The 22623-nt window shown below is 48.7% G+C and overlaps 1 protein-coding gene across 2 annotated transcripts in view; it reads left to right on the forward strand.

Moving 5' to 3' along the window:
• Positions 1–22623, forward strand: part of TMEM181 (transmembrane protein 181) — a 65776-nt gene that overhangs the window by 26741 nt on the left and 16412 nt on the right. For both annotated transcript variants that reach the window (XM_043456996.1, XM_043456997.1), the window contains exons 2-6: positions 5224–5327; positions 12365–12420; positions 13881–13971; positions 15174–15295; positions 17931–18041. In XM_043456996.1, coding sequence (XP_043312931.1) covers positions 5224–5327; positions 12365–12420; positions 13881–13971; positions 15174–15295; positions 17931–18041 — 484 coding nt within the window. The remainder of the gene's footprint in view (positions 1–5223; positions 5328–12364; positions 12421–13880; positions 13972–15173; positions 15296–17930; positions 18042–22623) is intronic.

Consider the following 22623-nt stretch of genomic DNA (forward strand, 5'->3'; position numbering starts at 1 on the left):
TGCTCATTGGTTCGTGCCCAGCTGTGGGCAGGTTTAGGCTTTAACTTGACTGTGGGGACGTGTGGGCAGTTCAGCAGGGAGGTGGGATGGGCAGAGGGACCCTTGGGTGCCTGGTCAGGGCAGGATGCCAGGAGGCACAGAGCCCGAGATGCTAGGTGGCTTCAGGGGGCGGTGGTCCGGGTGGGTCATCTGACTCCTCACCCCGTGTTTCTCCCACCTCGTGGTGGCATCTTGGAGTTCTCTGGACTAGGGTCAGCAGTGCGGGCCAGCAGGCTGGCCCCAGCGTGTCAGGAGTCTCCGGGTTCTGGGTGAGCTGCTTCAAAGTGTTCAGGGACACATGGCAAGCCGGCTGGTGGAGGGGGGCATGTCGTCAGCCTGTCCTTGGTCTGGGCAGTATCCCCCAGCCCAGGACACCAGAGCCGTCACATCCCTCCGGCGTGAGGTGAGGTCCTGTTGCAGGGGAAGTGGGGAGCAGAGAGACATGAGGCCCAGAGCCCAGCCCATTCCTTGCAAACCAGCTGGGCTGGTTGTGCAATGCCATTTGCTCACCCTGGGGGCTTATTTTGCCTCCTCCATGTCTTTTTTTCTGTTGGGGTCGGTGAGACTTGATTGCCGAGCTAGGAAAATAGCTAATAAATTGGATTGAAGTGGAAAGGGAAACGGCAGATCTTTACTGAGTCCCCGAGGAGAAAATTGGAAGCAAACCCACAGTGGTCTGTGTGCTGCAGGAACTTCAGCCTTCTCACCTGCTGAGGAACTGTGCTTTTATATTAAATCACCGATAATGTGTCTTATTGATGATATGTTTTAAAAATCAAGCATTAAATATAACTATTCTTATTCTGTTTTCCTCTGCTTAGAGGTCATCTATTCTGAGCTGCTGGAAGGCCCTTGGCGCCCTCAGAGTCCCTGAGGGCAGCGGGCGGGGGTGAGGGGGGTGTGCATGCCATGGGTGACTTTATGTAATTCTTTAAAACAACTTCAGGCATACAGAAGAGTGGTGAAGACAGTGCAGGGTGTTTCTGCACACCCTTTGCCAGGCTTCCTGCGTGTCGCCACCCAGCATGTTTTTAAGAGCTCCAGTCCCCACTGGGGCGGTGGCGTTAATATCTGAGCATGTCTGCACGTCCTCCAGCATCCAGTCCATGTGGCTTTGTTCACTGTTATGAGCGTGGAGGGCTTCCCAGGTGGTGCTAGTGGTAAAAAATCCACCTACCAATGCAGGAGATATAAGAGATGCAAATTTGATCCCTGGGTCGGGAAGATCCCCTGGAGGAGGGCATGGCAATCCCCTCCAGTATTCTTCCCTGGAGAATTCCATGGACAGAGGAGTTTGGCGGGCTGCAGTCCATGGGATTGCAGAGAGTCAGACACGACTGACGGAGCACACACGTGTGAGTGTGGAGATTCCAAGTGCACCAGTCTTCCCTCTGCAGGGTGCGCTGAGGCCTCTCACGAGGCGGCGTGGGGCAGGGGGTGGTGCATGTGACCCAGGAGACCGTCAGGAATGCTGAGGGCAGAGCTGTGGCATTTCGGGCAAGAATCTGTCATCTCTCGGTTTCCCCACCTGCAAATCCAAGGACTTCCTCACTGAGCTTGGGTCTGACTCTATTAGTGTAAGGCTTTCAGGCCTCTTATTATCCTTAGGATCCCAAAGTTGAGTTGGGATCAGGCCACTTAATTCACAAGCTTTCACTTCCCACACCCACCGGGGTTGTTTGTGGTTCAGCCTTCACACCCAAGTCCCAGATGGGAAGACACCTGTTCCTTCATTTCTTTGCTGGCCGCCCCATCTGAAAGTTCACTCGCCCAGGCCTGGCAGGCCCCGCAGGAGAGTGCTGACTTCGTGTCAGCAGAGCTACGTCAAGGGACTCAGGTCCCTTTGCCCTGGGAGGCCGCCCAGATGTGTTCCCAGCCAGCTGTGGCCTTGGGCCTGCAAGGGAGAGGGGGTGTGTGTGCTCACAACTGTGAACTTGATAAAGAGCAAACAACCTTCCCTCCTTTCCTGGTTCAGAGCCGGAGTCTCCTCCTCCAGGGGGATATGTCATCACTGGCCTGCCCTGAAGGCATGAGAAATTCCTTCCTGCTTCCTCAGCTCCTCAGGCCAGGAAACGTTGGGCCGTAAAAAGAACAGTGTAAGCAAAGCAAAATGGAAAACCCCAGAGGCTCTGATCTCTCCCAGCTTCAGGGTCTGGGGGAGGGGGGCAGCCTCCCCTTTGGGTCAGGGTCCTTGGAGCCTGCCATGCCTTGAGTATTTAAGTCCCGTCTTTCACAGACTCTTCAGTTGGCCAGCCCCTGATGTAGGGAGTTCTAGAAAGAGACATGATGCAACATAGTTTTGGAAGTTTTGGCCGCAGCAATCAGAGCAGGAAAGGAAGTAAAAGGAATCCAGACTGGAAAAGAAGAAGTAAAACTCTCACTGTTTGCAGATGACATGATCCTCTACATAGAAAACCCTAAAGACTCCACCAGAAAATTACTAGAGCTAATCAATGAATATAGTAAAGTTGCAGGATATAAAATTAACACACAGAAATCCCTTGCATTCCTATACACTAACAATGAGAAAACAGAAAGAGAAATTAAGGAAACAATTCCATTCACCATTGCAACAAAAAAAATAAAATAGTTACGAATATATCTACCTAAAGAAACAAAAGACCTATATATAGAAAACTATAAAACACTGGTGAAAGAAATCAAAGAGGACACAAATAGATGGAGAAATATACCGTGTTCATGGATCAGAAGAATCAATATAGTGAAAATGAGTATACTTACACAAAGCAATCTATAGATTCAATGCAATCCCCATCAGGCTACCAATGGTATTTTTCAGAGAACTAGAAGAAGTAATTTCACAATTTGTATGGAAATGCAAAAAACCTCAAATAGCCAAAGCAATCTTGAGAAAGGAGAGTGGAACTGGAGGACTCAACCTGCCTGACTTCAGTCTCTACTACAAAGCCACAGTCATCAAGACAGTATGGTACTGGCACAAAGACAGAAATATAGATCAATGGAACAGAATAGAAAGCCCAGAGATAAATCCATGCACCTATGGACACCTTATCTTTGACAAAGGAGGCAAGAATATGCAATGGAGAAAAGACAATCTCTTTAACAAGTGATGCTGGGGAAACTGGTCAACCACTTGTAAAAGAATGAAATTAGAACACTTTCTAATGCCATACACAAAAATAAACTCAAAATGGATTAAAGATCTAAACGTAAGACCAGGAACTGTTAAACTCCTAGAGGAAAACATAGGCAAAACACTCTCTGACATAAACCACAGAAGGATCCTCTATGACCCACCTCCCAAAATATTGGAAATAAAAGCAAAAATAGACAAATGGGACCTAATTAAAATTAAAAGCTTCTGCACAACAAAGGAAACTATAAGCAAGGTGAAAAGACAGCCTTCAGAATGGGAGAAAATAATAGCAAATGAAGCTACGGACAAAGAATTAATCTCAAAAATATACAAGCAACTCCTACACCTCAATTCCAGAAAAATAAGACCCAATCAAAAGGTGGGCCAAAGAACTAAACAGACATTTCTCCAAAGAAGACATACAGATGGCTAACAAACACATGAAAAGATGCTCAACATCACTCATTATCAGAGAAATGCAAATCAAAACCACAATGAGGTACCATTACACGCCAGTCAGGATGGCTGCTATCCAAAAGTCTACAAGCAATAAATGCTGGAGAGGGTGTGGAGAAAAGGGAACCCTCTTACACTGTTGGTGGGAATGCAAACTAGTACAGCCACTATGGAGAACAGTGTGGAGATTCCTTAAAAAACTGGAAATAGAACTGCCATATGACCCAGCAATCCCACTGCTGGGCATACACACTGAGGAAACCAGATCTGAAAGAGATACGTGTATCCCAATGTTCATCGCAGCACTGTTTACAATAGCCAGGACATGAAAGCAACCTAGATGGTCCATCAGCAGATGAATGGATAAGAAAGCTGTGGTACATATACACAATGGAATATTACTCAGCCATTAAAAAGAATACATTTGAATCAGTTCTAATGAGGTGGATGAACCTGGAGCCTATTATACAGAGTGAAGTAAGCCAGAAAGAAAAACACCAATACAGTATACTAACACATATATATGGAATTTAGAAAGATGGTAACAATAACCCTGTATGTGAGACAGCAAAAGAGACACAGATGTATTGAACAGTCTTTTGGACCCTGGGAGAGGGCAAGGGCGGGATCTTATGGGAGAATGGCATTGAAACATGATTATTATCATATGTGAAACGAATCACCAGTCCAGGTTCGATGCATGAGATAGGGTGCTCAGGGCTGGTGCACTGGGATGACCCAGAGGGATGGGATGGGGAGGGAGGTGGGAGGGGGGTTCAGGATGGGGGACACATGTACACCCATGGAGGATTCAAGTCAGTGTATGGTAAAACCAATACAATATTGTAAAGTAAAGTAATAAATTAAAAAAAAAGAGACATGATGACCTTTCACACCACCATTTGCTTGTGACCGAAGAAGAAAGGAGGGATGAATAAGAGGTGCTAAAGGAATGAGTGTTAGGATGGACCCTCGGGATGGGATGGCTTTCCTGTTGGTGTAAATCACAGACAACTGCGGGCGGCTTGCCAAGTCGCTTCAAACCCAGACCCCACAGCGAGGGCCAGGCCAAGCTTCACCCTGATGGGTGAGGCCAGCGAGGGGTGTCAGCCTGAGAGGGACCCTGGACAGGAAGCCCGAAGCCAGGGGCTGGCTGGAAGATGAGGTAGACATGTGATGCTGGGGGCACCTGGAACCACCCTACCCCCCACCCCGGCCCTGCCCTGGTCCAGGCTTGATCCTGGTGGCTGATAGTCCCCATGCGAGGAGTTAGGGCCTCCTGGCCTGGGCTCGGCTCTGGCTGCTGGAGGTGGGGGAGTGAAGGAGGTCAGCTTCCTGTGTCTGTGGCCTGGTCTGCGTGCCCCAAGTGGACTTCGAGATATATCCTCCCCCCATGAGGGTGGGGTTTGCCTGGGGGCCCTGCAGCTCGGGGTGGCAGGGACCCTCCCCCATGCCCTGCTGGGCCCAGAACACACCAAATGGCCCCCAGCCTGGCCGTGGTCACTGAGGTTATCGGGACAGTTTGGTGAGCTAGGTCGCCTGGTCTAGGGCTCCCAGGTGGTGGGGGGGGCCCTCACCCTGCTGCCCCTCACCCTGGCTTCTCCCCACAGGCTGGCGCCCATGCGGCTCTACACGCTCTCCAAGCATCACTTTGTCCTGGTGTTCGTCGTCTTCTTCGTCTGCTTCGGCCTGACCGTCTTCGTTGGGATCAGAGGTGAGGAGCAGTTGTTTTTGTTTTTTGAAGTATAATTGATTTATAATGTTGAGTGAGTTTCTGCTGTTCAGGAAAGTGATTCGGCTATGCATATATATATGTATTCTTTTTCATGTCCTTCTCCCTAATGGTTTATCACAAGACGTTGAATATAGTTCCACGTGCTATATAGTAGGACCTTGTTTGTCTGTCCTGTATGTTATAATTTGCCTCTGCTGACCCCAAACTTCCAACCCGACTCTCATGCCTCCCCTCCCCGCCTCGGCCACCGCAAGTCTGTTCTCTGTATCTGTGACTCTGTTTCTGTTTTGTAAATGAGTTTGTGTCATGTTTTAGAGTCCACATAAAAGTGATATCATACGGTCTCTTTCTGATTTACTTCACTCAGTATGATTATCTCTAGGTCCATCCATGTAGCTGCACACGACATCATTTCATTCTTTTTTGTGGCTGAGTAGTATTCAGTTGTAGATATGTACCAACATCTTTATCCATTCATCTGTCACTGCACATTTAGGTTGTTTGCATGCCTGGCTATTGTAAATAGAGGTGCGTGTATCTTTTTGAATGATAGTTTTGTCCCAATATAAACACAAGAGTGGGATTGCGCTGGGTCATATAGCAACTCTATATTTAGTCTTTTGAGAAACCTCTGTACTGTTCTCCATATGAATTTACATTCCCACCCACAGTGTAGGAGGGTTCCCTTTTCTCCACACCCTCTCCAGCATTATTTGTAGATGTTTTAATGCCGGCCATTCTGACCAGTGTGAAGTGGGACACCATTAGTTTTGATTTTCATTTGTCTAGTAATCAGCAATGTTGAGCACCTTTGCCTGGGCCTGTCAGCCATCTGTATGTCTTCTTTGGGCTTCCCTGGGGCTCAGATGATAAAGAATCTGCCCACAATGCAGGATACCCGGGTTTGATCCCTGGGTCAGGAAGATCCCCTGGAGAAGGGAATGGCTACCCACTCCAGTATTCTTGCCTGGAGAATTCCATGGACAGAGGAGCCTGGTGGGCTACAGTCCATGGAATCGCAGAGTCAGACATGGCTGAGTGACTTAGACCTTTTATGTCTTCTTTGGAGAAATGTCTGTTTAGATCTTCTGCCCATTTTTTGTTTGGATTGGTTTTTTTTTTTTTTTTATTGAGTTGTATGAACTCCTTGTATATTTTGGAAATTAAGACCTTGTCAGTCAGGTAATTTGCAAATATTTTCTCTCAGTTCATAGGTTGTCTTTTCATTTTGTTTGCAGTTTCCTTTGTTATGCAAAAACTTGTGAGTTTGATTCAATCCCTTTTGTTTATTTTTGCTTTTGTTTCTATTGCCTTGGGAGACTGACCTAAGAAAACATTGCTACGATTTATGTCAGAGAATGTTTTTTTTTTTCTTTTTTCTGTTTTTATTTATTTATTTATTTTGTCAGAGAATGTTTTGCCTATTATCTTCTGGGAATTTTATGGTATCATGTCTTATATTTAAAATTTTAATTCATTTTGAGTTTATTTTTGTGTAGGATGTGAGGATGTGTTCCAGCTTCACTGATTTATATGCGACTCTCCACTTTCCCAGCACCACTTGCTGAGGAGACTGTCCTTTCTCCATTGTATATTCATACTTGCCTCCCTTGTCAGAGGTCATTGACAGCAGGTGTCTGGGTTTATTTGTGGGCTCTTTACTCTGTTCCATTGATTCATATGTCTGTTTTTGTGCCAATACCACACTGTTTTGATTACTCTAATTTTATAGTATTGTCTGAAGTCTGGGAGGGTCATGCCTCCAGCTTTGTTCTTTTTCCTCAGGATTGCTTTGGCAGTTCTAGGTCTTTTATGGTTCTATATAAATTTTAGGATTATTTGTTCTAGTTCTGTGAAAATTGTTACGGGTAATTTGATAGAGATAGCATTAAATCAGTAGATTGCTTTGGTTAGTATGGCCATTTTGACAATATTTTTCCAATCTACAACCATAGGATATTTTTCCATTTCTTTAAATCATCTTCAGTTTCCTTTACCAATGTTTATAATTCTCAGTATACAAGTCTTTCTCTTCCTTGGCCAAGTTTATTCCTAAGTATTTTATTTTTTTGATGTGATTTTAAAAGGGATTTTTTTTTTAACTTTCCCTTTCTAATATTTCATTGATAGTGTAAGTAAATGCAACTTATTTCTGTATGTTAATCTTGTATCCTGCTACCTTGCTGAATTTGTTTATCAGTTCTAATAGTTTTTATGTGCAATCCTTAGGGTTTTCTATATATAACATTATGTCATCTCTGTATAATGACATTTTACAATGACAGTTTTACCTCTTCTTTTCCAATTTGGAGAAGTTTTGTTCTTCTTGTCCAATTGCTGTTGCTAGGACTTCTAATCCACTGTTGAATAGAAGTGGTAAGAGTGGGCATCCTTGTCTTGTTCCAAATTTTAGCAGGAAGGCTTTCTGTGTTTTACCATTGAGTATTATGTTGACTGTGGGTTTATCATAAATAGCTCTTATTATGTTGAGGTAGGTTCCCTCTTTACCCACTTTGATGAGTTTTTATCATGAGTAGATGTTGAGTTTTATCAAATGCTTTTTCCACATCTGTTGAGATGATCATGTGGATTTTATCTTTTATTGATATGGTGTTATCACATTGCATGTGTTGAACCATTCTTGTGATGCTAGGATGAATCCCAGTTGGTCATGGAGTATGAGCTTTTTTTTTATGCTGTTGGATTTGGTTTGTTAATATTTTTTTGAGAGTCTTTCTGTCTATATTCATCAAACATACTGGCCTGTAATTTTCTTTTTTGATAGTTTCTTTGTCTGGTTTTGGTATCAGGATGATGGTGTCTTCATAGAGTAAATTTGGGAATGTTCCCTGAGATGAGGAGCAGTTTTTGACCTTCTTATCATTTACAGTTACCTTGGTGCAGTGCCATTCAGCTCAGCTTAGCTGTACCCACTTGCTCTCAGCCCCTGATGACCCCATCATGGAGGGTGATGCATAGAGGGGTGACCCTGGTCTTGCCCTTCACAGCAGCCAAGGCCTATCTCAGCTTGGCAGCACTGGGCAGCCTTGCCCATGTTCTGTGTGTTGGAAGAGTCTGTTGTGCTCCAGAACCTGCCCTGGGCACTGGGGAATCCAGAACATGCTGTTTGATGGAGGGGACGGGCCATGTAACCAGTTCCAGTGCAGCAGATTCTGGGGAAGGGGTGAGAGTGGTGAGCATGGGATAGAGGTAACCATGGAGGAGGAGGAGGTAGGCAGTATGCAGGCTCTGACAGCTGCTGGGTTTATTTATTCAAATTATGGATTCCAGAACTGAGAAATTAACTGTAGGATGGGTTTGGGGACCCGCTGGGCCCACTGTGATGCATACGTGAGCTAAAACCCCATTGATCACCTGGCCTCCATAGGTCCCTACTCTGGTAGACTGCAGTGGAGTTTTGAGTCTCTTAAAATCAGCATCAGTTCAGAGCCAGTGTCCAGCAGTTCCCCAGATTAATCATCTGATTTTCTTCAGTTGCACTTGTCCAGGTAGAAGACCAATCATTCTCTCCTCTGGGAGAATGACTGACAGTACAAGTGTTTGGCGGTGTACTGGGGTGCTTTCTTAAGGGGACCCAACCTTCCCTTTGTTCAAGGGCCTTTGGGTCTGTAAACTGTCTCACATTTGGAAACTACTGATGGGTTATGGTTCTCTATTTTTATGACGTATGTTAGACTTTCATACACTTGACTTGAACTTTCCTGCTTATGCAGATCAAGTAAGGATTTGTTAGGCTTCCTGTGTATTTCATGTCTGGGACCACCACGATCAGTTAGCTAACGCCGTAGGTCTGTGGGAATCAGATTGTCTGACTGCCATGATTCTGCTGTCCATCACGGTGAGCACGCTCACCGTGCCTTTGGCAGTTGGTGTCACCTCGTGGCCCCTGCCGCCCCTGGGATCCAGCTCCTGCCCCTGCATCTTGTTTCCCAGCTTGGGGGCCGTAGTTCCCATGGTAAGGCCCAGCCTGCAGAGCAGGACAATCATAGAGCACTTGAAGGATGCTTGGGGCTCCCCTCACAAACACATTTCTCACAGCAGTGGTGAAAGGCGTGTCTTCTGGACTCTCCTAGTAGGTCTTAAATGACAAATCCACCCTAGCAGTCCCACTCCCTAAGTCTGTGTCTTCCCCCCACCCCATACACTAAACCTGGGCAGGTACAGCATTTCTGATTCATTCACTGGAACCACCTTTGGGTCCTTGTTTTAGCCAACCATCCAGTCAAACCCTGGGAGCCCTTTCTGACTCCCTGAGCTACAGCTTTTCAGTGCAGAATCTCTGTTTGGTGAACCCGTATCCATCCGATGGGCCTGAGACGGCTTCACGTTCCTTCCACCAACATCGCACACCGTGTTCCCTGGGTTTCTGTCTGCATAAATCAGGAAACTCAGGTCATTCTTCACGCACGTAGCATGCATCCTCACGGGTCCTGTGCCTCTCCTCTGGGGCCTGCTGGGATGTGAGGTCTAGTTACAGGTCTAGAGGTAAAGAGGGTGGGCTGTGCAGAGAAGCCTTGTGGTCCTACGCTGCCTCTGAGGAGCCATCCCTGATTGCTTAGGTGGGGCAGGGCTGGTCCATCACGAGGAGGCAGGAAGGCCCCTTCCAAGGGGAATGGGGAGAGCGTCCAACTGGGAAAGGACTTGTGGGAATTTAGTGTGCCTAGCTTCGTCAGGAACCCCCCGCGTGTCCCTGGAACAAGCTCCTGTTTGCTCCCGGTCAGCGCGGTCATTTCAGCAGCGTGGCTCCCTGCGAGGCTGGGCGCTTAGCTGGGTTGTGATTCAGCCAGTCTCAGGAGGAGGTTCCTGTGTGATCTTCAGAAGTCTCAGCCCTGTGGCCGTAGGAAATAAGGGTCTCCGTCAGGGCCCACACAGGCACTTTCAGATCACATGTGCGGCCTTTGAGCTGAGAATTCAAGTCCCTGAGCTCTTCCTTGCCTCTCGCCACCTTGTCTAGTGACATTAGGAGCAGCCCGCCATCCGCATTATGTTAGTTTTCCAAGAATGTTCTGAAGTATCCCTAAACAGAGTCACTTAACTCCTTGCTCCTTGTAGTAAATGGTTGATTAGGAGTATCTAATGAAAATATTTTGCATATGTTCCTGGACCATCAGTGCTCATTTTACTATGGGACATACAGTCGTTAGCATCTTTAATCAGATTAGAGAATCAGTTCCAGAACCCCCAGAGCCAGTGTAGAAAACTCACCCTTCCCCCGCTGATCCTACAGTACCACTCTCAGTACCAGAATCTGTGTGAGTCAGGGTTCCCCAGAGAAACTGAACCAATGGGAGCTGCAGACAGCAGGGGGAGATGAGAGAGGGATACTTTATCACGAGGCCTCGGTTCTCGTGACCGTGGGGGTGGAGAGCTTCCACAGTGGGCAATCGGCAAGCTGGAGGCCCAGGAGAGCCGACAACGCAGTTCCTGCATCTGAAGAGGGGTGAGGACTCGTGTTACCAGCTTGAGGACAGAGGAGAAGAGAGCAAATCCTCCCTGACTCTGCTTCTGCTGTGTCAGGGCCTTCACCGATTTGGACAAGGCCCACCCATACTGGGAGGCGGCCCACTTTACTTAGCCTGCTGATTCAGAAGGTGGTCTCATCCAGAAACGCCCTCACGGACACACCCCAAGTAATGTTTCACCAGGTATCTGGGCACCATGGACCCAGTCGAGTGGAAATACAAAATCGCCATCACAAGCCCTCTGCTTCCGGTGACTTTCTGTTGATATGTGCACTCAGTCGCTCATGTTCAACTCTTAGCGATCCCATGGGCCAGAGTCCACCAGGCTCCTCTGTCCATAGAATTTTCCGGGCAGGAATACTGGAGTGGGTTGCCAGTTCCTTCTCCAGGAGATCTTCCTGATACAAGGATTGAACCTGTGTCTCTTGCGTCTCCTGCATTGGCAGGCAGGTTCTGTACCACTAGCGCCAAAGAAAGTTACTTTCTAGAATGAGGCCGTCAGGACTTCAGAGTTAGGAGCGTCTGAGGAGCCATTGGGCTTTGCAGGTGAGGGAATGAGATCCAGAGAGCCTTTAGCTGAAACTCAAGTTGAGACCTCCTGACTCCCAGTTCTTAACCCTTCCTGAGAGACCAGACTGCCTTACTTCCTGGGGCAGGAGCGCACTCGGATTGTGAGTCGGTTTGAAATGAGCCTGTCTGTGGAGCCCAGCCTCTTTCCTGTCTCGCTCAGCTTGTGTGGACACACCCCACAGGAGTGCTCCTGCCCCGGTTGAGTTCTTAACTCGGGCATCTCCGGCTCTAAGCAGAGGGTGGTTGGCAGCAGGCTGGGCATGGCCACAGGACGGCCTGGAACACCAGCAGGCTGCCAGGGGTTTGCTACAGCACAAATCCAGTTCTGAATGGGATCAGGTTCACAGGGTTTCCTTTGACGACTACTTTTAAGGCCAAAAACCTCTGAAATAACACGGCATAAGATTCTTTGAAGCTTGATTCTCTGTTATTTCAGTGAAAGCCTTGAGAATATATTAGTATATATCATGCCTTCTTAAAATTCTCAATATTTTTGGAAGAGTAGATTAATTGGGTGAATGGATCAAGGTGTATAATTTTTTAGCAGAAGTCTTTACACAAACTATGTAGATGATATCTGTGTCATTGGTGCTTGCTTAAATCCACGCACTGCAGAGAGAGCCTTCCCAGAGAGCAGGGGAGGGGGAGAGGGGAACTGCACACAGAATCCCGTGGAAATCGTGTGTGTCGTGTGGTGTCATGTTCTGTTCGCCTGAGTTGGGAGGTCATTGTGTGCAGCAGAGTAGATGTTGTGTGTCTGTGTTCATGTTTATATATTTTACATACATAGGTATGTGTATTTGTGTATATATGTGTGTGTGTGTATAAAGCCTCCAAAGACAGACCAGGAAAAATACTACCTCTGTATAATATATGAGACTTTCTTGGCATTTGAAAAAAAAATCAATAGATGAATTATCAATATAGTTATAACCTGTTTTTTCTTTCTCTGTTACGCTTTAGGGCCCAAAGTGATCCAGACTTCTGCAGCTAATTTTTCACTAAATAATAGCAAAAAGGTAAGACTGGGTCTAAGTGGCAGCTGGTGGGCCCTGTAAATTTCTGGGTCACTAAGAAATGGTCCTGCTTAGAAGGTCATTAAAATCAACCTCCCCCTTGCCCTGCCGCTTGCTTCTCAGGCAATATACATTTCTTACTCCACCTTCAGCTGCTGGCCTCTGGGTCCTAGTTTGCTAAAATTACCTTTTCTGCTGTAATTGTGACCTCAGTGCTGAGAAAGGATGGTGGTATTACCTCTAAGGGAGCAGCAGTTCATTTCTAATGGCTGGTTAGCTCATCCTGATTCCTCCCGTGTGCAAATCTTTTTTTTTTTTTAATCTTTATTGGAACTTTCTTCATAGTTTTCGTTCAAATATCCTTCAGTTCAGTTCAGTCACTCAGTCATATCCGACTCTTTGCAAGCCCATGGACTGCAGCACTCCAGGCTTCCCTGTCCATCACCAACTCCCAGAGCTTGCTCAAACTCATGTCCATTGAGTCGGTGATGCCATCCAACCATCTCACCCTCTGTTGTCCCCTACTCCACCTGCCTTTAGTCTTTTCCATCATCCAGGTCTTTCCCAGTGAGTCAGCTCTTTGCTGAGGAGCCAAAGTATTAGAGCTTCAGCTGCAGCATCTGTCCTTCCAATGAATATTCAGGGTTGATTTTCTCTAGGATTGACTGGTTTGATATCATTGCAGTCCAGGGGACTCTCAAGAGTCTTCTCCAGCACCACAGTTCGAAAGCTTCAATTCTTCGGCGCTCAGCCTTCCTTATGGTCCAACTCTCACATCCATACACGGCTGCTGGAAAAACCATAGCTTTGACTAGACGGACCTTTGTGGACAAAGTGATGTCTCTGCTTTTTAATATGTTGTCTAGGTTTGTCATAGCTTTTCTTCCAAGGAGCAAGTGTCTTTTAATTTCATGGCTGCAGTCACCATCTGCAGTGATTTTGGAGCCCAAGAAAATAAAATCACTCACTGTTTGGCAATGTGGTCCCCTCTAGTTTTTCTGCCCAGGGCCAATTAAATCTGAAAATAACAGACGTCAGTGACACACCTGGCATATTGGTACTTAAAAAAAATGATTCTTGTGAATATGAAAATATTTATTGGTATCCTTCATTATTTTATTATTTGTATCATCCTATGCACTTTAATCTTTTTTTTTTCTTCTCCAAGGAGGCCTTTTCTTATTATTTAAGTAGGTCTATTACTTAATAGGGGGTAGAAACCACCTGCTTAAAAGTTGTCGTGAGAGTCCGAAGTGAACTGCGGGAGAAAGTTAGTCCTTCCTTTTTCTGGAAGGCAGAATTTCACTTATATTGTCTAAAGGAAAAACTACATGTTTCTGTTTCCAGAGCTAACATTCCAACCTTTTGTGCAAATTTGAATGTTGTATGTTAAGATGAGGCATTTGGAGACTCAGCTGAAAAAGTCACCTGGATTATTTGACTTCTCTTTCTTTCTGCCTCAGCTAAAGCCAATTCAAATATTTTCCAAACCACTGTCTACATATAATCAGCAGCTATGGCTGACGTGTGTTGTCGAGTTGGATCAATCAAAAGGTATGAAGCCTGACACTTTAGAGTGATTTTTTTTATAAGGTTCAAAGAGCTTTAAAATCTTCTAGCAACTGCTCAAAGATGAATTATAATGATGGTGATTATTCTTTCTAATACTAGCAAGTTGGAAGCCACCTAAACGTCCTCTGGGGCAAGTGACAGCGCGTCCCCTCAGGAAGCTCCAGGAGGCCCTCAGGGCTACTGGTCATGCTCCAGGTGCCAGTTCTCACCCAGGGCTGCTGGGCAGCCTGGCTCAAAGTCTGCATGCTGTAGGTGCTCCAGCGGCCGCCTCCTCCCAGGGCTTCTGGGGAGAGAACTAGGTCCTGGTGCTCTAGGGGCACCAAGTGTCTCCCAGGGACACTTGACCATGTCCGGGGACACCATGACATTATGGCTGTCACAGCTAGGGGGCAGGGGCTGTTAGCAGAGGATGGAGACCAGAGATGCTGCTCCACATCCTGTAACCACAGGACTAACTGCCCACAGTGAAGAATTAGCTGGCCTCAAAACACCTGTGGTGCAAAGGCAGAGAAATCCGGTCTGAAGCACCCAGCGTCTGCAGTGACCTCACTGTGTCCACCCAGGGCAGCTCCCCGAGAACCAAGAGCATATGCCACCTTGTTCTCTACGTGCTGTGATTCAGAGAGGTGCTTAGGTTGAAAGAGTTGGAAAGATAACCCAATGACTGCAGTAAATTAAGTGGAAAAAAAAATGCATAGTATAAAAAATCAACCCCTTTTTGTAACATTTTAAAAAGCATTAAAAAATCTGATAGCACTACACATTTGTGTGTCTAGAAGACAGTCTGGAAGCATGGACCCAAACATGGAATCAGTTTCTCTGGTGGTGGGATTATACATTTAATACTTTATGTATATCTTTGTGTTCCTAGATGTTTTTTTAACAATGAGCATATGATCAGAAAAATAAGAGATTATATAATCAGAAAAATAAAAAACTTACTTTTATCTTGGTATGAGGTTAGATTAAAACATATATGGGAAAATAAAAAATATAACTTTAATCAGCCGTGAAATAACTTGGCCTTTTGTGAGATGGAAGATGGTTAACCTTTGCTGGTGGGTGTCAGCTTTGCCGACTCGCAGAGGGACCTCCCTGGGCTGACACACAGCCAGGCCGGCGGGCGCATCTGCTGGAGTGACCGCCCCTCGTGGACTCTAACACTGGGATTCTTCCTTCTGTAGAAACATCTATTCAGACAACCTTCACCATGACTGTTAAGGTTGATGGTGTAGCTCAGGACGGAACCACCAAGTTCATCCATAACAAAGTTCACAATCGGACGCGGACACTCACGTGTGCAGAGGTGAGTCCATGGCATCGTCTTGCTGCATTCCTGCAGGTGGAGCTACTTTCTTAGGTACAGAAACTAAGTCACACCAGTGATGGCATGGGAGACCCATCCAGCCTATGCACCAAGACCTTATAAGTTCTGAGAAATGCACACACGCGTGCACACAACACATGCACATGCGTGCACAGCCTGGTGCCTGATTGTACTGTGTGGTACAGGCAGTGGCCTGTCTGGCATAGCTGCCTGCCTCACGTGAGGGTGGTCTGCCGCTGTCCGTGGTCTGCATGAATCACTCAGGCCTTGGGTTGTTTGCAGCTGTGGGATGCACGTCCCGACCCACGTGGGGCACCGGGAGCCAGGCCTCACCGGGAGCGGCCCGCCTTTGTTGAGCATCCGCCCCAGGTGCAGCGTGTGGCTCCGGGTGGGAGAGGGGAGGGTCCACAGCGGGAAAGGAGCCCTCACCGTGGGGCACCGTGTTCCGTCGAGACCCGAAGAGTGGGAAGCAGGTCCTGCCGCGGTGAGGAGGCCCTGTCGGAACCTAACAGGTCGAGGCGGGGCGTGGACAACACAGGGAGCCCCGAAGAGGTCGCGTCTGGTTATAATATCAGGAAGTGGCCCCGTGGCGGTGCTGTCCACACGTGGTCTCACTCCATTCCCGGAGCAGGCTCACACATAGGAACTGGTGTGAGAGCCCCCTTTTGTAGAAGGAGGAACTGAGGCATAGAGAGGGCAGGACCCTGGCCCAGGATGACACAGGTAGTGAGTGAGTGACAGCGCCAGGCCTTCAGCCCAGGAGCTTTTGTTCTGAAGCTCGTGCCCTTGACATCCACGCGCACCTCCCGGTAGTAACGTGAGAGGCTGGGGAGCCTTTCCCGGTGAGAAGGCGTTCAGACGGGAGGGGTCCTGTCTGAGGCCAGCCGCTGGCTCCGGCCCTTCTGCGTCGATGTCTGCTGGACAGTCCTGAGATGGGTCAGAACTAGCGCCCGAGTGGACTGGGCCCCCCGGAGGCCAAGCTGACAGCACGCCCTGCCCCGTGTACTGGAGGCAGAGTCTGCTGCTCAGCTGAGCCCGGGCCCTGCCCTGGGTCCCCTGGGGAGGCCCGTGGAGCCGGCCTTCCTCCTCTTCCGTTCGTCCCCTGTGTTAGCGGGGACAGTGGGCCAGTTTCTGAATTGTCTCTTCCTCATCTGTAAAGCTGGGGGGCCGTGCCTTCCCTGAGGGTTGGCAGAGAGCGGTGAGGATGGAGGTGGGCGAGGAAGTGAGAGCTGGTGCTGTGCGTGCTGGTGTCCCCCCGCCCCCCGCCACGCTGGATGGACAGAAGGAATGGTGGGCGTGGGGGCCGCGGGGACCACCGGCCCAGCAGCCGCCTTCTCCACCCCGCGGATACCACGCACCGCCTCTCCTCTGCCTCCTCTCCTGCCCCCAGGGCAGCTCCCCGCCCCACCAGCTGCCCTGCTGCCGTCTTCAGGACGTCCTGGGCTCGGGAAGCCTTGCTCACCGGCAGGTGACTCAGCCCCAGTTGGAGCCGTGGCTCCAGCAGGCGCCACAGGGCGGCCTGCGTGCTCCTCGTGGCCCGGGCTGGCTTGGCCTCTGGGTCCACGTCCACATCCGCAGGGGAGACCCGAGCAGGCCCGTTCTTGATCCTAAAGGACGAAAGCTTGGGGCTCGGCCGGTCCGTGGGTACACATGCCACACCACGGAGACCGCAGCGGCTCTGCGTGGGAGCCACAGGCCAGGGGAGGAAAGGGAAATGCATGATCTGCCCCGTACATCCTACAGAGACTGCAGAGATGCCCCACGGAGGAAGGAAGGTCAGGCGGGGGGTGCTGAGGAGTCCTGTCCTCGCTGGTGTACCTCCTGCACTAGTGTATTTGTGAAAATGTGAGTTCATGTTGCATTAACTCACCTTTTCATTCAGGTGACATATTATCATTTAAGTTTACGAAAGTATGGTTGATTTACAGTGTTGTGTTAACTTCTGCTGTACAGTAAAGTGATTCAGCTATACATATGTGTATCCTCTTTCATATTCTTCTCCATCACAGTTTATCATAGGATATTGATTATAATTCCCTGTGCTACCCAGTAGGGCTTTGTTGTTGATCCATCCAATATATAATAGTGACCCCCTGGACTGTAGCCCACCAGGCTCCTCTGTCCATGGGATTCTCCAGGTAAGAATACTGGAGTGGGTGGCCGTTTCCTTCTTCAGGGGAATCTTCCCGACCAGGGATCAAACCCGAGTCTCCTGCGTTGTAGGCAGATTCTTTGTCGTCTAAGTCACCAGGGAAGCCCGAATAACATTCCTTCTACCAATCCCAGGCTCCCAGTCCAGCTCTCTCATGCCTCTCCTGCCCGTCGGCAACCAGAAATCTATTCTCAAGGTGACGTGTTATTTTGAATCCTATGAAGTAGAAAGGTTCTAATGATTGTAAATCATGCATTATTTGTTTCTAAATATGTCCGTTTGGTTCTTTCTTTCTAAGAACTGCTCTTCGTTGGCATCCGAGTTCCCCTGGGCTCCTGGCGAGCTCCCTGGAGATGCTCACCGCTGATCCTCTGCGGTTGGAATAGGTCACTTCACGAGTCAGTTGGGGGAGAATGAGTCTTGCTCGCTTTAAGGACACAGATCTTGCTTGTGCATTTGCAGAAATGTGCAGAAATCATCGTGGCTCACCTCAGCTACCTGAATTACACTAAGTATACAGTGACTGTGGGATTCGAACACCTGAAGCGGCCCATCAAGGAAATGAACTTCACCGTAAGTACACCAGCTGACCACCGCGTTTCCATGGCTCATTTGCGTAGCTCCCATTCTCTGTGGGATGACCGAAATAAATCACAGCATCGAAATTGTGTTATTTTTGGATGGTGTAAGACACATACAATTCTAAAAACTATAGAAAAACTAGTTTATTAAGTATACATGGAGTGAAGAATAGCTTAAAGAATCAGCGTGGAATTGGAAGACTGTGGTGTCATGAGACTTAGGAGCGAGAGTAGCCTTGCAGTTGGAAGGTACTTGGGGTGCCCTCTGGGGAAGGCGGGGCCCCCTCCTCCAGGCCTGAGTGGACTTGGACTCGGCTGACCTCTTGGTGGGGGGGGGGGTTCCCTGCTCTCAGTTGTGACCCGAATCCCACAGCTCTGATGGTTGTGTGTGCTGAGTCACTCAGCCATGCCCGACTCTCCGTGACCCTATGGACTGAAGCCCACCAGGCTCCTCTGTCCATGGGATTCTCCAGGCAAGAATACTGCAGCGGGTTGTCATGCCCTCCTCCAGAGGGTCTTCCCGACCCAGGGATCGAACCCCTGTTTCTTATGTCTCCTGCACTGGCAGACGGGTTCTTTACCACTAGCGCCACCTAGGAAGCTCTGCTGGTTAGACTTCCCTGTCTCGCATCCAGCTGAGATGAGCCTCCTTGTCGCCTCTACTTGGGAGTCAGAATAATCAGCTTGGTGACCGAGAACGCGGGTTTTAGACCAGGTAGCAGAACTGGGTTCAGATCCCAGAGCCACCATTACTTCTGCCTTTTGTTTCCTCGTCTTAACAGCTACTTCTTAACAGCCGTGACTGTTGAATGAAGGTGCCCGTGGGTTCCTTTCTCGAATCGCTCTGTCCTGTGATGTATTCATGCAACACAGTGATTCACACGACACAAACGCAGCCTGGGAGCGGTTGGCCCCCGCTTCCCTTCCCCCAGCCGCGGCAGTCACCCGTCTGCCGTCTGTCTGTAGGGATTGCCTGTTGTGGACGTTTCATACAAGCAGAATCATGCCCTTCATGCTCTTCGGTGAACGACTTTCTTCACTGAGCTGTGCTTTCAAGAGCTCCTCCGCGCTTTGCTGGCATTTGCCCTTCGCTCCTCTTTTGCCGAATGCTGTTTCTCCGTGTGTGTGCCGCCTCTTGTGTACCCAGGCGTCGGTGCTCGGTCGTTCGGGCTGTTCCCGCCCTTCAGCTGCTAGGAGGAACACTGCTGTGAGGGTGTGCAGGGAAAGTGAAGTCGCTCAGTCGTGTCCGACTCTTTGCGGCCCCATGGACTATACAGTCCATGGAATTCTCGAGGCCAGAATACCGGTGTGGGTAGCCTTTCCCTTCTCCAAGCAAATCGTCCCAGCCCAGGGATCAAACCCAGGTTTCCCGCATTGGGGGCGGATTCTTTACCAGCTGAGCCACAGGGGAAACCCGAGAGTGCTTACAGACAGGTTTTTATTTGGATGAGCGGGTTCCCTTCACTGAGAGGCTGAGGGGTGCGGGCGCCTCCTGCACCCTTAGGTACCTTCCCGCCTCTGCGGTTCCCCCGTCCTGGAGGCCTCTGGACGTCGGCTGGGCTTGGAGCCATGCCCAGCGCCTGCTCGTTTTGTGAGCTGACAGATGGCGGCCGTGGTCACAGTCACACTACTTTTGTTCCTAGCCTGTCTCTGGGCCACCCAAAGTGGGTTTATTCTTTGTCTGCCAGTACGTGCTGCAGGTGTTTGAAGATGGCTGTCTCATCCCCTCCAAGGATCTTTCTTTTCTTCCCTTATGGATCCCTCAGATTCCGGGTTTTCTCCCCATGGCCCCAGATCAGCCTAGTCTCCTTTGTTCCAGCCTCTGTGGTTGGTTTCTGACAGTTCAGATGCTGCTCAGACATTACACTCTGCTCCTGAATTTCTTCTCAGTGTTCTTTCTGCCCCAGCCTCTCCTGATCTTTGAGTTCAGATCTGGACTCTGTTCTATGTTGTGTGACTGATTTCCTCGAACTTTGTCCCCAGAAAATCCAATCAGCGTTCTGCCTGCGTCGTGGAGTTCATGAGGCAGAAGTTGAACTCAGATAGGGCCTCAGACCGATGTCTGAGCTCAGGTGCCCTTTGCTCTGGTCCTGTGATAACATCTGTGCTTTAGACCTTGCTGTTTGCATCCTTCTGATTCAAGAATGCGGAAAGAAGAGGGCACCGTGTTTCCCGAGGGATCTCTCCTTTCCGTCGTCTTTGTCTGAACATCACCCTCTTAAGAGCCTTTTACCAAAGTGCTCAGCAGTGTTCCCCCCCACCCTGGGGTTTACCTCACCCAACCCTGTCATTTGGGTTTGGGTCACTGTTTGGTTTGTCTTTGATTGTGATTCTCTCCTTTTAACTTTTGTACCTGTTTACATTTCCTCTTAAGCAATCATCGCAGTAGCTGTTTTATTTTGGATTTATAATAGCTGCTGTTATTTGCTGAGCTTTTGCTCCTTGCCAGGTTCTGCACTAAACTTGTTCTGTGCACCAGTTTACTTAAATGTTACGATACTTCTACAGAGCAGTTGCTTTATGGAGGCAAAACCTGAGGTTTAATGTGATTAAATTGCCCAACTGGGAAATGGAAAAGCTGGAGTTTGAACCTGAATCCCTGATGTCACAATTCATATGTTCTTAATCACCGTGATTTCCACTTTTCTATTAACAGCAGTTGTTAATAGTTCTGCTTGCATTGCAGACTCATTTGTACTTCTTTTGAATTTTGTGTAAGTGGAATTGTACGGCAGGTTTGAGTTCCTGTACTCAGCGCGATTACTCGGACACTGGTTGATGGTGGTGGGTGTTCGGTAGTTTATCCCTCTGTGCTGCTCTATCTCAATCCCCAATGAAGGCAGCACAGTTAGTTTACCCACTCACCTGCTCGTGGACGTCGGCACTGTTTGCCGTTCGGGGCTGTTACAGAGCCGCTGTGAACCCCCGCGTCCAGACCTTTGCGGGGACATGCGCTTTCACTTCCCTTGGCTGAGTAGGAATGGGCTGCCGACTCACGTGGCCGCGGCCTGTGTCGCTGGTGAAGACACCCTGGGTTCACGGCGGCCGTGTTGTCTCACATGTCGGTCAGCGCCTGTGAGAGTCCCAGCCGTTTCACATCTCATCTCATCACCACTCGGTGGGTCAGCCTCCGTAATTTCGGCCGTTCTGATAGGCGTATAGCTCCCACGGTGGTTCAGCAGTAAAGAACCCGCCTGCCAATGCGGGAGATTCAGTCCCTGGGTCGGGAAGGTCTCCCGGAGGAGGACACGGCAACCCACTCCAGCGTTCTTGCCTGGGCAGTCCCATGGACAGAGGAGCCTGGCGGGCTACAGTCCAGGGTCGCAGAGAGTCAGACACGACTGAGTGTCTAAACAACAGCAACAACGATAGGTGTGCAGTGGTATTGTGTTGATGTACAGCACTTTGAAAATATTGGTCTCCTGGCTTGCATTTTTTGACAAGAAATCTATCATCCTATATTTGTCCTCTATAGTAGTTTTCCTCCCCGTTACCCACCCCCCACCCTCACTTTTAAGATTTTTTTTTCTCTTTTACGTAAACAGTTTGATTATGGTGTTCCTTGGTATACTTTTCTTCATATTTCTTGTACTTAGAGTATAGTTGAGCTTCTTGGATTTTGTGAGTTTATAGTTTTCATCAACTTTGGGAAAATTCTGGCCACTATTTCTTCAAATATTTTTTCTATCCTCCTGCCTTCTTCCCGTCAATAGACATCCGAGGACTCCAGATACATTAATACATCTTCTCGGCTGCCTGAAGTTGTCTCAGAGCTTACTGATGCTCTGTGCATTTTTCCTGTTTCATTTTAAGTCGATTCCTTTGCTCTGTGTTCATGTTTATACCCTCTGCGATGTCTCACCTGCTGTTGATCAGCCTCCCGGTCTCTGCCTCACGTTCCTCTAGCTGCTTGAAGTCCTTACCTACCAAATCCATCATCTGTGATTTCTGGGTCAGTTTGATGGATTACTTTCTTCCTCATTCTGTTTCATATTTTCTTGCTTTTTTACACGTCTCGTGTTTTTGATTCAGTGCCAGACCTTATGATTGCTGGAGTTCTGTATGCTCACAAACATCCCTGAGCTCTGCTCCAGGGCGCGGCAACGATGCTGGGGAGCAGAGCGAGCTCTTCAGGCCTGGACTTTAAACTCTGCTTGGTGGGAGCAGAGCAGCACCCAGTGTAAGGCTGATGTTGCCCCACCGCCGAGATGAAACATGCTGGCGGTGCACTGCCCAGACCCCTGAGCATGTTCCTGCTGCCCGTGGAGCAGGCGCTGTCCTGGCCCTGCGTGCCTGCCAGGGATCCTGCCCGTGGAGCAGGCGCTGTGACTGGCCCTGCGTGCATGCCAGGGCCCCTTTTGGGGATTTCCTGGCCTTGGGTGGCTTATCCACACTCACACGCAGATCAACATTCGGCTGAAGGTGGTGTGGGGGGCACGACCCTGGCAGGTGTCTGGAGCTGGCTCCATGCTCTCAGTGCTCTGCCCTGGGAGTCCCGACTGGTGAGCTCTGTCCCTGCTCTCACTGCGGTGTGTTCACGACTCGGGGAGAATGCGGGCTCAGCTCAGCTTCCT

The sequence above is a fragment of the Cervus canadensis genome, chromosome 33 (genome assembly GCF_019320065.1).
Source record: "Cervus canadensis isolate Bull #8, Minnesota chromosome 33, ASM1932006v1, whole genome shotgun sequence".
Classification (NCBI taxonomy): domain Eukaryota; kingdom Metazoa; phylum Chordata; class Mammalia; order Artiodactyla; family Cervidae; genus Cervus; species Cervus canadensis.